Source organism: Pelophylax lessonae (assembly GCF_965119305.1).
Source record: "Pelophylax lessonae genome assembly, chromosome: 13".
NCBI classification, from domain to species: domain Eukaryota; kingdom Metazoa; phylum Chordata; class Amphibia; order Anura; family Ranidae; genus Pelophylax; species Pelophylax lessonae.
In genome coordinates this window covers 157464185-157485725 of record NC_138780.1, presented here as the reverse complement: position 1 = coordinate 157485725, position 21541 = coordinate 157464185, and the positions used below count along the sequence as shown (strand labels likewise).

The window sequence follows — 21541 nt, the reverse complement described above, 5'->3', positions numbered from 1 at the left end:
ACCTGGTTTTATCGTTACTTATTCAGATCCCAGTACTCTGTAGTCTAATGCTAGCTTTCTACATGTTAGCTTGTGTGTGCTCTTTTAAATGACTCACTTGCAGTAATACTTGTTTCAACAGAACTCTGTATTTGATACTGAGATTTGTTGTGTATTTGCACTAAGTTGGTAGTGGAGCGACTATATAAGCATTCCCAATCCCAGTTTGGCTAAGTTTGGTAAAATCTAAAATTTATCTGGTGTTCTTTGCTTGTGAAGATGTTTAATACATGTAGTCTGACTTCACTATTTATGATATCTAACACAATGACCAATCAAAATGCAGCATATGCAATTCAACATCGAAGAACACAGTTGTAGACTATGCTATTCGTAGAGCATATCCATAGTAAGGATTTGGTATATCAGTAAGCATTGGAGAAGTAATGTAAGAGCTAATGGATAATTAGTATGTTTTATCTCTTTTTTTTGTAAGACCATGTACCTGCCAGGCTGCATCTGTTAAAATCTATTTTTGTTGAAAGCGCCAAAAAAGCCACATTTACAGTAATTGGTGTAAATGTTTCGGAACACATCAGCGTGTTTTAGCAGATCCCCGCGGAATATACATATGTGGTGTTGATATATTACTGATAAGGCCTTTACACAAAGCGCTGGTAATTCAGTGCTAGGTAATAATATAAAAGCTTTTCAGCAACAGTGTAAATTGCTTTAAGAGATGAAAAATGCGTCTGTGAAGACTTTTCAATTGCCGCGGCGTGTTAGTAATATGTATGGGAATGTCGTTTCATTGTACCGATAAGACGTTAAGAGTGGCATGCAATATCTCCTTAACTGCCGACTCCATGGAGCCCATCTGGTGCCGACGGTGGCTAGGGGACCATATAAGCATTTTTTACGATGTCAATGAGATTTCAGAAGTCTTGGACTCAGCTGTCAAGCTGTTGGATAAAAAGTTGCCCAATAATTGAAATTCTGCTGGGGGACAGATTAAGTCTGAAACTTGCTGCCTGCATCTCGGCCTGAATCTTTCCTCTATGGGTCTCTTGGTGATTTGTTCTTATGAAATGTGATTAGGATGAAATGACTTGATTTGTTAAACAGGCCAAGATGACAATGAACATCTGTTTTGATGGACTGAATTGCTTGGGGTTTTTCCACTAAGTGACTTTTCTTGTTACTTTGTTGCAGAGCGGCGCAGAAGCTCAACCTGTCCTCGAAGCGCAAGAAGTACCATCCGCCGCTTCCGCACTCCAGGGAATACTCCACTTTCCTGACCAACTTCAGTGGCATTCTTCAGCTTTGTCCACCGCCAACTCCTCCATGTTTGATGAGAGCAGTGTCAAAAATCAAAGACAACCCTGGCATGGGAAAGGTAAAATAATCAGAAGCAAAGCATATATATATATATATATATATATATATATATATATATATATATATATATATATTTTTTTTTGTAATATAGTGTAAATAATCAAGGAATTATATGTATTCCTGCACTTATGGTATGTACTATTTGATTAATATGTGCTGGTAATGGGTTGCTGCTCTAATAAAGTGCAGTGCCTTAAATTATAAATGACCTTGTTTAGAGTGCCTGCCCAGATTTGGGGAACCTACCCCCTATTAGACATTGTGATTCATGTGTAAAGCAAGTAATTCCTAGTAATAAATATATAAATGGATAGTACATAAATGCATCAACATAATCTTTATAGAAAAGTCTGTGATATTAAATCTTTATGATTGTAAAATAAAGTTATCTATCCACCGTGCAAAAGTGCCAAAGTGCTGTAAATTCAAACAAAAGTGCAGTTTGTGCTCCCCTTCATCATAGAAAACCTCCGGAAGTTCACACATGATATATTAACACACCACACTACCCGAGGATAGCCTTTGAAAACGCCCAGTGGGAATGACGAAACGCGTTAGTGACCGCTAGTGGTGACATCATATCCGGCTGGTGGGACGCACAATGGTGTGAACTTCTGGTGGTTTTCTATGCTTGTATACCTTCATACAAATGTGAGTGGATATATTTTTACCTGTTGATTTTAATTTATAAATGGAATTACGCTATGTAGATCTCTTTTGCCAATTTATCCACACATATGCATGAGCACTTTACTTCCCTAAACACTGAGGAGCCAAGCCAGTGAGGAGTACAATAAGGACCAGCATACCCAGGATACGGATAAAAAGCATTTGACGCCTGTCATTGGGGGTCCATAGCAGCTGGTGAGTGAGTGGGCACACTGAAGGGGGAGCACAAACTGCACTTTATTTGAATTTACAGCACTTTTGCACAATGGATAACTTTAGTTCACAATCATCAAGATTTAATATCATGGATTTTTCTAAAATGATTATGTTGATGCATTTATGAATTATCCATTTATATACTGTTGATTACTAGGAATGACTTGGTTTATACATTAACCAGGAAGCCTAATAGTAGGTAGGTTCCCCAATTCCGGGTAGCGCTCTACACAGGTTAATTTATAGTAATATAATATAGTATAATAACTCTTCCAACCCGAGTAATTGCTTACCAATTTGCTCCCTTTTTTTTATCATTGATAGATTTTTCACAATTTACATCTTTAGATTACTGTGGTTACCAGGAATATTCTGGGGAGGGGGCATTAAAATCAATCTGTTTCTTTTCTCTGAATGGGCGAAATACATGGTTTCCCCTAAATGTATATCTAAAGCCAACTTTTTATTTTGGTTAGAGTACAGAATGGTAAAAAACTGCCAGATTTTTTTTTTCATCTGGTGCTCGATTGGGTAGATCTCATGAATTCCCTGTAGTAGACACAACAGGAAAGGAGAGGACAGCTGTCCTAAGAGGAAAATCCCATCTTGAAGAGTTGTTACCATAACAAGGGTTCCCATTGGAAGATTTGTTTAGCTTTAATCCTGTTTTGGTGACCACCTATATTTCGGATTTTCCTTCACTCTCGGTATCGGTGATAATGGTCAAGAGGACAACAAGGATCTCCATAACTGACACATAAAAACCTGACCCTGAACCCTGATGTTCAGACCCTTAACAGCACTTTAATCCCTTTAAGCTTTGGATTATGGACTTGGTGATAATGCTATTTGCATGCATTCTGGATCATCATTGCAGCAGGACAGCAGCTGATGCTTTTGGCGAAAATAAATAGTGGGTAGCAGTCCTGGGTTGTAGAAATAGGCCTTGTAATTGGTGGATTGCTTTACAGATTGGGATGGTGATGCCACATCTGCTTAATTGGTTGCTGTCTCAGTTTTCGTTATATAGGGATCCCAATTGTAGAAGACATAAACAGTCTTAAGCCCCGTACACACGTACCGAATGTCGACCTGAACGATCGGCCATCTTTTGTCCGGTGCTGTCCTGTCGGCTGAAAAGTGCTAAAGACTGCACACGAATTTTGTCTGCCAACAACAGCCGACTGCAGAAGTGATGTCATGTGATGGTTAACTTTCCGTGTGTTTTTTCTTTTCTGAGCATGCCAGTCTTGCTAATCTGCTGTTTGTCGGCCAAATTCTGTACTGACTGGCGAACAATCGGCCGTTCTGGTGATGGCCAACAAAAATTTTAAAGTCTGCACACCAGATTCTGTTCGGCCGAAAAGTCGCTGTTGGTTGTCTGAAGCATCATACTAACAAGCCAACAATCGGCCGATCATTCGGCAGCCGAATATTTACGGCTGACAATCGCTACGTGTGTACGGGGCTTTAGTTGCCTGCTTTTAAACAAGGTGCCTGGCTGGTGAAACACGCTGAAACTTGTGGTTTCCATTTATCTGTGCTGCTTGAAGGCTAAGCTATGTTTTGTGTGCGATACATCTACATATGCTTACAGGGACCCATCTACCTAATCTTCCATCAGACCGTCTGGAAGCAACGATAATGCCTACAAAATGGTTTGATATTCTGTGCAGCCAAGTACATTATACAAGGTTGCTTATGTTTGTTCCTAAGAGCTCACCTGTCTTTACAGTGCCTGCAGAATCCTCCCACAGTTGATAAACATAATGGAGGAAATTATCCACTCTGTGTATTAATGTGTTGGAAACATCAAACAGTTCCATCCACTTAGATAAACTCACCCTTTAAAAGCAATGAGCCAACGCGGAGCGCCTCTTTTAACTGAATTTTTTTCCCCCGCTTGCCGCGGTCTCTCTGGAAGTTATTAAATTTAATGTTGGAATAGTACAAATGATGTCTGAAAGCCATTTTATGATGACACTGGCAAGCAGTTGGATTATACTCAATCTCTGACATTAATGTGCTACTTAAGGTAATTTATCATCCACCGGCATTAAAAAGACATCTTTTCACCGAGAATGCCGAACTGCATCTTAATTTGCCATTTCCTGACTGCTTTGGAACAGGAGGAGGAATCTCTATGTCAAATTTTTATATATAAAGTTTTTTTTTTTTTTTTTCCGACCTAATAGGATCACTAGTCAATTTTACATATGTAACACTTAAAGAAAGAAGCATTAAGTGCTTGTCATTTGCCGGAGATTCTTTAAAAGGAGCATCTTGAAGTGAGCATTCAATAAGGAAGACGCAATCAAGTTCTTTTAATGGCAACTGTAGCTGCAGTTTCATCTTTTTTATCTATCTCTCTAAAAGGGGTATTCTACTTTTAATTTAAAGTGATTATAAACATCAGACATGAAATATGAACAAAGCATATCCATCTATAGCGTGTACTTGTCTCAATTAAAAGTATAATGTGTCATTTCTGTCTACTGCCCTGTTCCTCTGCTGTCTGCAGAAGTTGCTTCTGACAAGTTTTCCTGACACCAAAAGAAAAAAAGGTGACAGGGAAGGGAGCTTCAGCTGATTGACAGCCTCAGCTCTGTTTCTATGGGCTGTGTGAAGGGGAGTGTGTCCCCTACCTCCAATCAGCTCTCACTGAGCTTTGTGTAACCTCAGCTCTCTGCCCCTTGCTTTCTGAAAGCTCAGACAAGCCATATCAATTCTGGACTGTGAATGGCTGTAGAGAAGGCAAGACTGCAGATAAACATGTACAACTTATGTAGGAGGATTTGTTTCATCTCTCTTTATCATCTAAGGCCAGTCACTTCACTGGTTATATGTAAGGGTTTACAACAACTTTAAAGTGGACATCCCGACATTTCCCCTATGTGAAATCCCTCCCCCTACCTGTCTCTTACATCAGTGGGTTACTTGTCCCATTGTATATTTATTGTTTTTGGACTAAGTTAGTCCCTTAAAACAAAAGAAAAACAAGAGATGCCTGCATTTTATGCATTTTTGTAATTATGTTACCCTCTTAGGGCTGGTTCACACCAGAACCCGTTATAACTTGCCTAATGACCAGAATTCTAATGAGTGTTACAGCAATGCAATGCAGATATTCATTGCATTGCAAGATTAATTATTCCCCAATGCACATCTGCGGTGTGCTTCAGCACATTTTGCATTGCATTGCCCTTCAAAAAAATGAAGTGCAGCACAGGACCTATTTTTTTCTTTGCATTCCAGTGTGAACTAAGCTTAAGATGCACTATATTGTCAAAGGTATTGGGACGCCGGCCTTTACAAGCACATGAACTTTAATGGCATCCCAGTCTTAGTCTGTAGGGTTCAATATTGAGTTGGCCCACCCTTTGCAGCTATAATGGCTTCAAGTCTTCTGGGAACGCTGTCCACAAGGTTTAGGAGTGTCTATGGGAATCTTTAACCATTCTTCCAGAATCGCATTTGTGAGGTCAGGACTCAGTGCAGGTCAGTCAAGTTCCTCCACCCCAAAACTCATTCATCCATGTCTTTATGGACCTTGCTTTGTGCACTAGTCTAAATAATTTGGTGGAGGGGGGGGGGGGGGATTATGGGTTTTGTACATATCTTTACACATCACAGCACCCTGCCTCAGTACTCTTTTTCAAGAGTACTCAGCCCTGATACAAGAAGGCGGTTGGCTCTTGGGATTAGGTGTGCACATTTCAAGATGCCTTCCTAGGCAGGTGTCAGTCTGGAGGAGTCTGGAGGAGTGGGCATTTCTAGGTAGACTGTATTTGCATGCAGACCATGTGATTCTGAGCCTCCATGATTGAAATAACTAAAATCCAATGACTTAAAGGGACAGTCAGCCTAGGGAGGAAAGGGCAAGATCATGGGTCTCTCAACCTTCTAAAGACAGTTAACTGTCCTTCAGACTTTAAGGGTTATGGACTGGGCCCAGTGGGAGTAAACAATGCCTGACCTTTGGTATTAGGGGGAAAAATAGTCAGTGTCAGCAGGAGGAATAGACCCCATTTTTATTGTCAGTGGAAGGAAATATGCCCCATTATTGGTGTCTGTAGGAGGAATTCTAAAGCATTGTTTGTTTCAGTGACAGGAATTATGCCTCAAGGGCCAGATAAAGGCAAGAAAAGGGCCACAGTTTGAAGACCACTGGGATGGATGATACTGGATATCCTCCAGCCAGGAAATGAGCCACACTCTGACTTTTTCTGCAGCCTCTAATGCATGTTATGAAAAGCTCACAGTGTGCAGTGAAATCAGACTAAGTAATTTCAGTACAGTAGAGGAGCCGATACAACTGTGCAACAGGGAAAGGAATGCTAGAGTTCAGCTTTAATACTAATCTTACATTATTCTTTTTTTAATTGGATGTCATTTGCTTTTCTTGCACTCAGCAAAATCAGCCTTCTGCAAGAAGCCAAAACAAAACTGATAAAAATAGAGAACAGAGGGGTGCTGATCACTGGTGCATTCAGCTAGATTATAATGCAGAACGTGTGCTGTATAAGATATTCCAATATTGCGCTAACAGATTGGCATAGGCCTCTACGGGGAGTGAAGATTCTGCTAACTGCTTAGTGTTGGGCAATTGTTATTCAGCGTTGTAAATATGAAACTGCCTCTGTGGTGTTTACGAGGCTTTATATTCCCACCAATATTGAAGTCTGATCGAGTTATGTGACGGGATCTGGAGGTGCCCAGCTCTCCGAAGTTGCGTTCGCAATGAAAACAGCCTTTGGCTTGGCCAAGGCGACTGCCAGCTGCGAGTCATGCAAGCAAATAAACAGCTTGTATGAAATATCTTTCATAAACCAATTTTGTAAGGGTTAGGCATATCTGTCAGTTTAAATTACACGGAAGGCAACATATTGGCACTGAGAATCAGACATCCCTAATTAGATTGAGCCTGCTGAGAAGTAATGAAGAAGCCTCATTGGGGGAATGGGATATGCGAGTAGTGGTTTTCATACATTGCTCTATATCTGACACAAAGAAACACATTTGATAAAGTTGGAAGGTGGGATCAGTAGGACAGTAAAACATTTAATACAAGTTTTAATATTATTATTCAGTGTAAAATAGGTGGCGCATTGGTACTAAAAGCAGAATGGCAGGCAGATATAAAAATAATGCAGCTCTGTATTCACTTATACACTATATTACCAAAAGTATTGGGACACCTGCCCTTACACGCACATTAACTTTAATGGCATTCCAGTCTTAGTCCGTAGCTATAACAGCTTCAATTCTTATGGGAAGGCTGTCCACAAGGTTTAGGAGTGTTTCTATTGGAATGTTTGACCATTCTTCCAGAATTTGTGAGGTCGGGCACTGATGTTGGATGAGGAGACCTGGCTCGCAGTCTCGGCTTTAATCTCAAAGGGGTTCTATCGAGTTGAAGTCAGAACTCTGTGCAGACCAATCAAGTTCCTCCACCCCAAACTCGCTCAACCATGTCTTTATAGACCTTGCTTTGTGCACTGGTCCAAATAATTTGGTAGAGGGGGGGATTGTGGTGTAGGGTTGTTTTCAGGGTTTGGGCTTGGTCCCTTAGTTCCAGTGAAGGGAACTCTTAACCACTTAAGCCCCGGAGGATTTGGCTGCTAAACGACCAGGGGGTATTTTGCGATTCGGCACTGCGTGACTTTAATGGACAATTGCGCGGTCGTGCGACGCTGTACCTAAACAAATTTGGCGTCCTTTTTTTCCCACAAACAGAGCTTTCTTTTGGCGGTATTTGATCACCTGTGCGATTTTTTGATCACGCGCTATAAACAAAAAAAGAGCGTAAATTTTGCAAAAATAGCAATATTTTTCACTTTTTTTTTATATGAAATTCCCCCCAAAAAAAATGTAAAAATGAAAATTTTTTAACATTTTCGGCCAATTTGTTTTATGCTACCTATGTTTGGTAAAAAAAATCGCAAAAAGCGTATTTTGATTGGTTTGCGCAAAAGTTATTGCGTTTACTAACTAAGGGAAAGATTTTTGTCATTTTTGTTGTTTTTTTTTTAACGCGTAATGGCGGCGATCTGCGATTTTTATTGCGGTACTGCGACATTGCGGCGGACAGATCGGACCCTTGACTGACATTTTTGACACTTTTGGGGTTACCAGTGACATTTCTACGGTAATCAGTGCTATATATATGCACTGTTACTGTAAAAATACACTGGTAGTGAAGGGGTTAACTTTATTTGAGAGGGAGGGGCTGTGTGTGTCCCTAGGGGCGTGATTCTTACTGTGATTGGCTGTGGCTTCAGCTGTATGCAGAGTGATCAACGGATCTACATAGTAGATCCGTATGATCATCTCTCATACAGAGGGGAGAATGACAGGCAGCTTGTTTACACAAGCTGCCTGACTTTCTCCCTCTCCCCCGCCGATCGCAGAGTGGCCGGCAGACATCGGGTCCGCCGGTCACACGCGCGGGGGGGGGTCCGTGACCACGCGGAAGCGGGAGCGCACCTCCGGCGGCGCGCGCTCGCTCCCTAGACCCTCACAAGCTAGTGACGTAGCCCTACGTCACTTTGCCTGTGAGGGGCTGACCGCCGCCGTAGATAGTCGTGCGGCGGTCGGCAAGTGGTTAAGGCGACAGCATACCAAGACATTTTGGACAATTTCATGCTCTCAAATTTGTGGGTTGGCCCCTTCCTGTTCAAACATGACTGCACACCAGTGCACAAAGCAAGGTCTATAAAGACTACAGACTAAGTGGGATGCCATTAAAGTTCATATGCGTGTAAAGGCAAGTGTCCCAATTCAGTAATACAGCTAATACAGTGTACATTTTAAGGTCTAGTACTATAGATAAACCACAATGAGAGTTCTATATAAACAATGAATCTGGTTCCAAAGTGGTTGTCTAAATGATTGGATCGTCATTGTGAAAGTTCGCTTTAAATGCTTCATAAGACACAAAAATCCACTGTAAAGCAGACTTACAGGTGATCATGCAGTTAAAAGCATATGTGAAAGCTTCTGTGTTTTTTCCTCCCTTAAAAGCTCTTGTTAGTATAATGCAAGTGACCTTGGAGCATTGACTGGGCTATTTCAAAGTTACATTACATGGTGAGATCTCAGCATTTTGCAAAGCTCTAAAAGCTGACATTACAGATATTGGCGCATAGTGTGTATATTTTGGATGTAGCTGATGTTGGGTGAAGATTCGGAAGGGGGAGGGTCAACCCCAGGAGGGTCAACCCCGGCTGGGCAGCTGATGGAAATGATGATGAGGGTCAGGATCAATATAGAATTCCTTTTCTCCTTATCCATGCTGCAGTAATCTAATAATAGGTGTAAGAGCAATGAAAGATTGTTGATGGAGCCATTTATCTCTACTCAGTTAGCATTATTTAGTCTAGAATGGTGCAGTTATATTCATAATATTTTAAAAAAATTGCCTGAAAGACTGAAATTTCTAACATTAAGGTGATTGTAAAAGTAGAAGGTTTTTTTTTTTACCTTAATGTATCCTATGCATTAAGGCAAAAAACCTTCTGTGTGCAGCTCCCCTATACATACTGGAGTCTGATCTTAATCCAGCACTGTGCCCGAGAGCTTCGTCTCTCTCTCTTCTCACTTGACAGAGGCAGCAGCGGGAGCCAATGGCTCCTGTTGGGGTCAATCAGACTCACACAACACCGCTCCGGATCAAGCCCACGATTGCCCCCATAGCAAGCGGCTTGCTATGGGGGCACTTGGTAAGGGGGAGGAGCAAGGAGCACTGGCAGAGGCCCCCAGAAAAGGAAGATCAGGGCTGCTCTGTGCAAAACCATTGCACAGAGCAGGTAAGTATAACGTTTGGTATTAAAAAAAAAAAAATAAAATCACTTTACAATCACTTTAATCCCAGCAACAACCAGGGGTGTTTTTCACTGTCACCAGATTTAGTTATGGCTAGGGCATGAAAAAATAATGTTATGGCATTTCTTAGTTTAAAGTTATAATTTACAGTGTTCAGTTTCACCTTTATCGAGAGAGTGCCTTTGAAAAGTGCAGAGGGGGAAGTCATAAATAATCGCATTGAAAGTGGAGTTTCCCTAACTGTACCTGTGAATTAAAATAATTAACTACTGTATTGTGTGCAGCACTATAGTTTATAGATTTTTTTTTCTTTGCTTCTTCCAGTCCACTCTGCCTTTTCATAGGCTTGTAGAACTGCAATTTGCAATGCAAAAACAGAGTTTCTTACTAGGCTCTTTAAAGCCCACTATGCTTCAGGTGCAGATTAGTAAAGTGTATGTAAGGACAAACATAATAAAAAAAAAAACATATTAAGGTATAACTAAAGGCAAAACTTTTTTAGTTTTTGGTAGAGTGGAAAGGGATTAGGAAACAGGTCAAGATTTTAATGCTGTCTGTGTTCCCATTAGGGAAACCCCAAATTTTGGATTGTCCCCAGAACAGGAAAAGAAGGGAAATCTTCTAATGGGGACACTAGTTCTGGTGATAATCAGGGATTCTCCAGCTTTGAAAGGATTTCCTTCTACTTACTGTTTTGGCTATGGGACAGGAAGTGAAGGGACATCTCCCCAATAGGACACAGATGGCAAAAAAAAAACTTGACATGGGATATAATCTTCCCATCTATCCAAAATTATAAAAAAACAGAAAATTGTATCTTACTTACCGTCATTTTATTTTCCTGGTGGCCTATACATGGCAGCATACATGTGATAGTAGCTCCACCTACTTCCGCCCACAGGACCAGTGCATAGTTAAAAAAAAAGTTAACACCCACACAACAGCCCGTTCCCTGTACATCTCTAGGAACAAACTGGGTGAGTTCAATATGCTGCCATGGATAAGCACCAGGAAAAGAAAATTACTGTAAGTATGATACAATTTTCTGTTTTCCTGGCGACTCCATGGCAGCACACATGTGATAGATCAATAACTAGTTACCAGGGTGGGAAGCTTCAGCAAATCCTATCATAAGAAAGTGAGTAAGCTACTGGCTTCCTGCCAAAGACAGGTGTGGTGAGGACTACTAAGCCCATAGTAGAGTAATAGGTTGTTGTGTGGGTGATAACTTTTTAAAGCTATGCACTGGTCCTGTGGGTGGAAGTAGGTGGGGCTACTATCACATGTATACTGCCATGGAGGCACCACGAAAAGCTTTTGCCTATACTGTACTTTAGCTACCTTGACTCCAAAGAGCCTGTTGCTACCTTTACTCCTAAGAGCCTCCTTACTCACTGTGTGTAGGAGCCATTCAATAGGGCCTGAGTTTTCAGCAGCTGCTCTTGGTTATGATGTTGGGAAATCACTTGTATTACTCCCTCCAATAAAGGAACATGGGAAAAAATGCTGGGACCTGCACTATTGGGGGAAAGCGAGGTGTGGGGGTAAGTTTAAAATGCCAGGACATATACTGAATGAGTGCCATCTTCCAAGCAGGAGGAGGATGCAGACAACCAAGTTACCAGAGGTCATTCACTTTTTTATGTGTATATCAAAAATGAGTAACTTATTGGCAAGCAGTGTATAATGGTCAATGGTCTTAGCATCAGGAAAAGTGGTCTTAGTGGCATCAATTATGCGTAATAGGGATATACAGTATGGGCCTATAAAAATCAGAAAGGCGTACTTTCATAATAAAGCAACACAAACCCACATGCATTTTTCAACCACAACTCTATTCTATTAAACCCACATTTGACTGGCCAACATTCTACTAAAATAAGAGCATTTTGGAGCACGCGTCGATAGTTGGCCGTGAATTTTCGGCCAACGTCCAATCGGCCGATTTTCGGCTTGTTAGTATGATGCTTCCGACAACCGACTCTGACTTTTCGGCCGAAAAAAATCTGGTGTGCAGGCTAAAAAATTTTTGTTGGCCGTCACCACAACGGCCGATTTTCCGTCAGTCAGTACAGATTTCGGCAGACAAAAATCTGATGAGCAAGACTGGGCATGCTCAGAGATGAGAAAACACACGGAAAGTAAACCATCACATGACATCACTTCTGAAGTAGATTTTTGTTGGCCGAGAAAATTCGTGTGCAGTCTAGAGGACATTTCAACCAACACAACAACACTGGACAAAAGTCGGCCGATAATCGTTGCGTGTGTACGAGGCATAAGTCTTTGTTCCATCTTTTAAAACCAAAGCATAATTGTGGGGTTGATTTACTAAAAGTGGAGAGGGTTGATTTACTAAAAGTGGAGAGTGCAAAATCTGGTGAAGCTGTGGATGTTAGCCAATCTGTTTCAAACTTCAGCTTGTTTAATTAAGCTTTGACAAAAATAAACCTGAAAGCTGATTGGTTTTTTAGGCAGAGCTGCACCAGAATTTGCACTCTCCAGTTTTAGTAAACCAGCCCCTGTGTCAGAAGCGTATGGATAACGTGTTTGAACAAAAAAGGGTTTTTGTCAGATCCTCTGTTGTCTAAGTATGAAGCAAAGGTATACACATTGTGGCATCAGGTTTATTTGTCATGTAAAGCAGTTTATTGCAAAACTTATATAAGTTAAGACTTGGTAATTGAAAGTTTGATCGTCTTGTTTTGTAGGCCACATTTAATGGTTTACCTCTCTCAAACAATCACAGTTAGGTGCTAAATTCCCTTTAAAGCTGTGAGCTGTTTCTTTAAAGGAAAGTAAACCTTTACTAAGAGAACAATGGGGCCACCATTGCTGGCCTTCTCCTGTAAATGTTTGTTGCCTGACTATGCTAAAAGTATTGAGGCAAGAAGATTAGTGCAACAGTCAGGCAAAGAGTGGTAGCCTCCATGTCTCACTCTTCAAAGTTTAGGGCTAAGTGTTAAGAGTAAGGTTGGGTTAAAGCTAGGAGTAGTGAGCCAGTTATTTTACATAGGGTTCTGAGTTAGGTTGTTTGGGCGAGGGACACGTCAAGGATTAAAAAGAGGTTATAGGTCATGCATATTTAGGATAATACTATGTTTACGTCTTTGTTTTAAACTGCAAAATCTGCAAGCCAAGAATGATGAAGAGCACTAAAAAGCAGCATCCTGACAATGATCATGTAACTTCATCTAAAATACAATATATTACCAAAAGTATTGGGACGCCTGCCTTTTACACGCACATGAACTTTAATGGCATCCCAGTCTTAGTCCGTAGGGTTCAATATTGTGTTGGCCTGCCCTTTGCAGCTGATCTTCCTCCATAGTTCTATGAAAGTGTCTTTGCCAACAGGCCACTATGCTATAATAAAATTCCAGTGAGTGGCTGCTGTTTACCAGAGTTTACCAATAGGACGGGGAATCAGAAATGTTTTAGGTGTACCACAACCTCCGACAATCTGTGCATGCGCAGTGTTGACGTCACGCCAGCTGATTGTGACTTGGCCGCACTGGAAGTGACGTGGTTGGAGATTTTGACAAGTTGGCTATGTAAACTGAACACTGGGACTTATGCACATTTACAAAAGGGATTTCTCTCTGCTGAGGTTTCATTTTCACTTACAGGTCTCCTCCCCATTCTAACCCTGGGTCTAGACACTAAAAAGGAGATACAGTAGATTGATGAGCTCATCTCTCTGTTAGTCTGCTCTTTCATCCTATTAGCATGCTGCTTGCACTACAGCACATCTGATTGGCTCCTTGTGCTGCTTCTCCCTTTCCCAGTCTAAGCCCTGCAAGAGTTTGATACCAGATCAAATTCAGGTGCTTGCATTTAAAAAAAAATGTTTATTTTTGAACACAGAGTTGCATTTAATTTGTGCCTTTTGTGTCTGGAATATAATTTTAAAACTAAACATAGTGCCCAGATTGCATTTATTCCCAATGTGTCGATTAAGGGGCTTTACAGTGCCAGAAAACATAATGAATGCATAAAAAAAAGAAATAAAAAAAAATCTGGATATTTTCAGTAAACCTGGCAGAACACGGCGGCACACTCAGCCTGGAGAAGATTGGTTTTAATTAGTCATTTTGAACGCCGGCTTTAAATGACTTTTAACCGAACGTCACCGAAGTGTTTCAAGGTTGGGGAAAAAAAAAATGTTAATAAGGCTTGTGCCAGAAAAGGTTGATGCAGCTTTCACAGGAGTTCAGCCTTGAATCTGTCAGCAACAATGCACTGGGAGTTTTGAAGCGGCGATTTCATTTATTTTAAGGCTCACTTAGTTTCTAGGACTGCCTCTTCCAATTCAGATCACCGCGGCAGCGGGAAGAGAGCATTGTACTCTATTAGGCAGTCTGTTCCGAAGCAGCGTCGCTCGCAGGAGAAGTAATGTGACTTTTTATGAAAGCTTTTATAATGTGCCGCTGATGGAGAGAAAAAGAGTCTTATTAGACGTGCCGTCTAAATCATTCTTCTTCTAGACAAAGAAATAAGCACTGATCTATTTTTTTTTTTTACCTCTAAGTGTGTTTTTATTGCTATTATAGTGTTCAGAAATGGTTGTTACATGGAGCAATAAGGGAGCAGCACATTTTCTTAGGAGGCAGCTAAGGGTGCAGGTTATTTAGTTTTACGCGCATGAAACGTGGGCCATGAAAATAACAATATAAGGCTTATTTAATGAGGCAGCACTCAGAGCAACATGCAGCAACAACCCATAGCAACCTGATTTGACTATTTGCCAATTTAGAGTTTTTAGAACATTTATGATTGCAGATTGGTTTTTATAGGTTATTGCTCTTTATTTGCCTTAATAAATGGTTCATATGCAATAAGGCAAATGGTTACTGCAATATGTTGTCATTCACTGCAGGCATGTAGAAATAAATGGACATTGTTCCTACCATTTGCAGAGATGTATAGTAACTAAGTAGAACTACTTCACTACTGTACTTAAGTACGGAAAGGCGGTATCTGTACTTTCCTAGAGTAGAATTTTTTTCTCCTACTTCCACTTTTACTTCACTACATTTTTTCAATGATTTCAATACTTCTACTCCGATATTTTTTTTTGTGCTGCATAGTTACTCGTTACAATTATAAAAATGACCACTGCCAGAACAGTAGATGGCAGGTTTCATGAAGCTCAAAACATGTGTATTATCAGCGCATACGAAAATAAATGCTACTGTATGTATAAATAAAAGCTGCATTTGAAATAATAAAAAACAATATGATGTTCAAACTTTTGACTTCTTTCTTTAATAACTACATAACACAGTACTGGTACTTTTACTTTTAGTACTTGAGTAGCAATTTTTTTTTCAAAACTACTGGTACTTTTACTTTCAGTACTTGAGTAGCAAAATTTTTAAAAAAACTACTTGCAATACTTAAGTACAAAAAATGTTGAATACTTAAGTACTTCTACTCAAGTCACTTTTTAATCGAGCACTTCCACTTCTACTCAAGTATGGGTTTCGAGTACTTTATACAACTCTGACTATTTGTATATAATTACTCACTACACGGTCCTATGAAATGTCCCCAAAAGATGCACCATGCTATCTGAATAGCCCAGCCACAATGTCACCTATCTAGCATTTGGGCTTAAAGCTGATCTTCACAAAAACGTTCATCTAAATAAATTCATCAATAGCCCCAAAGGGTAGAAATCCCCAATGTGTGCACCAATAGCCTTTACAAGCCCAGACATTACCTGGTAAAAGTAGCAGCGACATCATCACTGGACTTTACAAAGCCATTGCAGAGATCAGAGCTGTGTGAGGAGCCCAGCAGACCCTCTTCTGCAGGCAGTCTGTAGTGAAACTACAGGAGGGGGCGGGGACAAGACCAGTCCCTCTGCACAAGGAGAAAGAGCAACAGTGACCAGTCTTTATTACAGGAAGCTCCTCTACAGAGGCTGAGCTTCACACTAAATGACTGCACAGATCTGTAAGAAATACACAAAGCAATAGCATGCAAAGATTCAACAACTAAGAATACTTGTCTTTTACTTATACAATATTTGCTGCAAATGAAACGACATAATACATTTTACCACCACATATAGGGGCTTGTAAGCTGCAACCTATCAAACTTTTGTTTTGTTCTTGGATTTTCGGTATGCTTTAACCTAGGATCCTCATTTTTTATCAACATTCTTCAGTCTCTTTTTATTTGCTATACACCTCTTTTTGGCTGGCAGGAGCAAACAAAGGACTTAGAGCTTACACAGAGCTGAGATCCTGTTCCTCACCCCCATGTAACAGTACTGGGTGCCTGAGCAGCCAGTCTGCAAGCACCAGTTCTGTAATATGGGAGGAAGGAGGCTAAATCACATGTTCTCCATATCTTGAAGTACTGGTCGGTTTCTTCTCTCCTGACAACTGAACAGAGCACTAGGGGAAGGAAGTGAATATGTGCAACTGGCAATTAAAGCGGTTCGAAAGTCTAAGGCTGGGTTCACACTTCTGCGAATTGGGTTTCCCCGCATTTAATTCGCATTACAGGAGATTGTGACCGGCTCTCAATGGAGCCGATCACCCATCTCTGTGGCGCCTGCAGAGCAGATTGCACATGTGTCCTGTGCATTTTTGGCTTCGTTTCAGGTCTGAATTCTGGCAAAAGTTTGGGCCTGATTTGTCCCTGAAACGGAGAACAGAGATGCACCGGACCCCTGCTGTGAGCTGCATCTGCATTAGGTGTGCAGCCTATATGTTTTTTATTTACCCTAATGCATTATCTGCACCCCACTATCTGCCCTAGTCCCCAATTCTATAAACACTCACCTGGCTCCTGTCACCTCTCCAGCGCTGCCTCCAATTGCAGCACCGATCCCCTCACTTTCTACTTTCACAGGAGACACTGAGGGCAGCAGAGCCATAGGCACCTGCTGTTGTCAAACTCCTCTGAGGAGGGAGTAGGGGTGTGGCTTACTGGCACTTTGTCTATGGATGCTTACACTCGGGAGCCTCCTTAACACACAGCTTAGTAAGGAGGCACCTGGAGAAGACAGCATTTGGGATGGACTGCCAGTAGAGGAGATAGGGGACTTTTTATGTGCAATATCTTTTTTTTTTCCAATAAATAGACTCACTAAAGTATCACTTTAAAGGGTAAATCCACTTTCATGGGGGAAAAAATAGCAAATAAAGAAAAAACAATATAGCGTATACTATTGCAACACAAATACTATTGTAATTGAATGCTATTAAAAATTACCTTTTCTTTTCAATCTGCAGCAGTTGTAATTTTCTGAATATGCAATGCAATATGGCTACCTGGAGCTGCACTGTACACAGAATGTATACTGACCACACCCCAGAAACATAATTTCCTGCTTGTGTGATTGGCTCACCAATTTTCCCAGAAGTCTGCACTAAGATACAAATCAGATTTCTGGCATCCCCTGCAACAAAAATGTCATTTTTTGGTGAGATATTCCCAATAGGAACATGTCTAAAGGGATGCAAGCCCAGCATATTTCCTCATTAGAGCCCTGCAGCTGCCACAGCTGATTGATAATTTTGAAACCCCTCCCATTTGACCCATTTAGCACAGAGGCACAAACAGGAATTTCTTCAGAATAACAAAGGGTAGGAATCTGCAACAAAGGTTGTTAACCACTTCCCTACTGGCGTATAGACAAATGACGCCGGCAGAATGGCTTTCTAGATTCCCTGTAAATGATGGCTTTTTTTTTTCTTTTTCTTTAACCACTTTACCACCGGAGGATTTTGCTGTCTTCCGTCCAGGCCACTTTTTGCGATTCGGCGATGTGCGACTTCAACTGACAATTGCGCGGTCGTGCGACGCCGTACCCAAACGAAATTTATGTCCTTTTTTTCCCACAAACAGAGCTTTCTTTTGGTGGTATTTGATCACCTGTGCGATTTTTACTTTTTGCGCTATAAACAAAAAAAGAGCGTTTATTTTGAAAAAATAACAATATTTTTAACATTTTTATATATGAAATTCCCCCCAAAAAAGATGTAAAAACCAATTTTTTTAAAAATTTTTGGCCAATTTGTTTTATGCTACATATGTTTGGTAAAAAAAATCGCAATAAGCGTATTTTGATTGGTTTGCGCAAAAGTTATTGCGTTTACTAACAAAGGGAAAGATTTCTGTCATTTTTGGTGTTTTTTTTTTAACGCGTAATGGCGGCGATCTGCGATTTTTTTTGCGGGACTGCGACATTGCGGCGGACAGACCGGACCCCTGACTGACATTTTTGACACTTTTGGGGGTACCAGTGACATTACTGCAGTAATCAGTGCTATAAATATGCACTGTTACTGTAAAAATGACACTGGCAGGGAAGGGGTTAATTTTATTGGAGAGGGAGGGGTTAATGTATGCCTGGTGCTTACTGACGTGTAGGGGGGGAGGTGACTGAGTGATTCATGGACAGATCGGATGTCCAGCTATGCTGAACAGTCCGATCTGTCACTCCCTGTCACTATGGAGATCCGCCCGCTGTGTTTACACACAGCGGGCGGATCTCCAGACTCGATCCCCGACGATCGGGTAAGAGCAGCGGCGATCGCCGCTGCTCCTCCCCTGGCCCGACTCCCGCTGTGAATGAAAACAGCGGGAGCGAGCCTCCGGCGGCGCGCAAGCGCCGCCCAGAAGGGGGAGTGTCCAGTCACGTTAATACTACGTGGCTGGACGATAACGAACCACTCTGCCGCAGTAGTATTACTGTGAGCGGTTGCAGAGTGGTTAAAAAGTAACTCCATTTTTGTTGAGAAAAAAACTTTCCCCTCGCTCTGGGGGATCTCTGTACATTGCAGGGGTTTTAACAAACTTTTTTGCAGATTCCTACCTTTTGTTATTCTGAAGAAATCATTGTTTGTTCCTCTGTGCTGAGTGGGTCTAATTGGAGTGCTTTCATAATTATCTGTCAGCTGTGGCAGCTGCATGGTTCTAACGAGGAAGGCTGCTGGGCCTGCATCCCTTTAAAGGTGTTCTTATTGGGAGTATCTCACCAAAAATAAAATTTTTGTTGCAGAGGATGCAAGAAATCTGACCTGTATCTAAAGCCCCGTACACACGTACCGATTGTCGGCCGTAAATATTCGGCCGATGACCGATCGGCCGATTGTAGGCTTGTTAGTATGATGCTTCCCACAGCGCACTTTCGGGCGAAAAGAATCTGTCGTGCAGGCATTAAAATTTTTGTTGGCCAACACCAGAACGGCCGATTGTTCGCCAGTCAGTACAGAATTCGGCCGACAATCAGCAGATTTGCAAGACTGGGCATGCTCAGAGTAGAAAAAACACAGGGAAAGTTAACCATCACATGACATCACTTCTGTAGTCGGCGGACAAAATTCTTGTGCAGTCTTTTGCACTTTTCAGCGGACAGGACAGCCCTGGACAAAAGACGGCCGATCGGTCGGCCGACGATCGGTACGTGTGTACAGGGCTTTAGTGCAGACTTCTGGGAAAAGTGGTGAGCCAATCACACAAGCAGGAAAGATGTTTCTGGGGTGTGGTCAGTAGACATTCTGTGTACAGAACACCTCCAGGTAGCCATATTGCATTGCATATTCAGAAAATGACAACAGCTGCAGATAGAAAAGGAAAGGTAATTTTTAATAACATTCAATTACAATGTGACTTGTCGCAATTGTATATGCTATAATGTTTTTCCTTTTATTTGCTATTTTTTTCCCCCACGAAAGAGGAGTTACCCTTTTGAGCTGTATAAATGTAAAATTGGCATAAGAAAATCTATTTCCTCTGTTCTCTTTGATGGCTTTTTCTAAAACGAGTCTAATAACTCTAGGCAGCTTTCATGAAGCCATACTTGTACCATGTGTTAGGCAGATTGAAATAAATAAAACTCGGCACGGCCTTCAGATTAAAGCTGTACTCCGAGATTACAAAGTTATCCTTGCAATGGGGCTTCCCCAGAACTGCAAGGGTTAAACACTCATCTTCTAAAGTAAGTGAGGAAGCCTATGCTTGCTCCTGCAAGTTCTTCCTCTCAGGCCACACTCCGATATCACCATGCACAATGCAGGACTAGCAGTCCCGCACTGTAAGCGAGGACACAGAGGGACTGCCCACAACCTGGAGTGTTTAAGAGCCCATTCACATTAGCGTGACTTGTCAGCCTGACAAGTCGCGCTCGGTCGCGGTCCATTGATTAGCACAGGACCCGTTCTAATAGGAGCGACACAAGTCGCTCCAACTTAGAAAAAGGTCCTGTACTACTTTGGGGCGACCTGGAGGCGACTTGCATAGTCTTCCATTATGTGAAGTCTCTGCAAGTCACGCCGAAGTCGCGGTGCACGCAACTTCACAGGTCACCCCGCCAAAGTCGTGTTGCGCTAGTCTGAATGGGCTCTAAGAGAAGAGGAATGCGCTGACTGTGGGAAGAGCGAGGGGTAAGATGAGTAAAACTGCCTACTGCAAGAGACTCTGAAAAGCCCAACCCCAGGCAAAACTTTGATTTCATTTTGGATAACGTTGGGTTTGGGTTTGAACCCCTCTCTGCTTTTTTATTTTTTTTAATTTCTGTCTTCATTGTTCCTGTTGAAAAAGTTTCCTCGCATTTCCTGTTCTGTGTGAAAGGGGGTCATCAGGACAGGAAGTGATGGGAAATCTCACCAGTGGGGAATAAGGGAAGCCAACGAGAAAAAAAAAATTGAATAAACTGTTAAAAGGTTAGGACCACCATTGACTTTTCTGTCCTGGAGATGCCAAGCCCGTCATTTCTGGTCCCGGTTTCACAGGGGTGTCAGTGGGCCAGAAAGGGAGTAGAAATATTCCTGGTGGATAGGCAGACAGCCATAACCTGAAGTTCCAAAGCTTCCCCACTGCTGCTCTATAATAGGTAATATTGGTGCAAGCTTAAACCTATAGTTCTAGCAATTTAGAATATTTGTTTTGTAACAGACTGAGTCAGAGACATTTTTCAGTATGTTGGTAGGTATTTATAATTGGTACTAGCAACATCTGCCATGTCATTAATTACCCAATAGCATTTCCAGTTGATTGCTAGAAATCCTAAGGTCTACTATATGCAGGGATTTGGTGCAGATTGCGTTCCCCTATAGCTGTGTGACAAGTAGAGAATGATTCCCATTCCATTCCACTCATTTACCATCTCAATGTGGTTAATCCTACATATATAAGAATGCAGCAGCTGGGCTGTAGGGTGGGGGGATGTTACCGTGTAAAGAGCGAGTAATTAAATGTATAGAGAAGAGGATACTTGAGATGGATTTGGTGTCTGCACATAAAATTCAAGAGATATGAGAATACGATCTCTGGTGTATAGTAGCTAAGAAGAATTAGCATATATGATATTTTGTATATATAGGTTGTTAATTAGAGAGATCCTCTCCTACCACCACCCCCTCCTTTCCAGGATACTTTTTTGATTGATGCAAATCAATGTAGCAATATCATATCCATACATATACAAAATCTG

General features: G+C 41.4%; 1 protein-coding gene across 3 annotated transcripts in view; it reads left to right on the top strand.

The window, feature by feature from the left end:
* Positions 1–21541, top strand: part of KIF26A (kinesin family member 26A) — a 232908-nt gene that overhangs the window by 171701 nt on the left and 39666 nt on the right. For all 3 annotated transcript variants that reach the window (XM_082275594.1, XM_082275592.1, XM_082275593.1), the window contains exon 5: positions 1192–1375. In XM_082275594.1, the coding sequence (XP_082131720.1) occupies positions 1192–1375 (184 nt within the window). The remainder of the gene's footprint in view (positions 1–1191; positions 1376–21541) is intronic.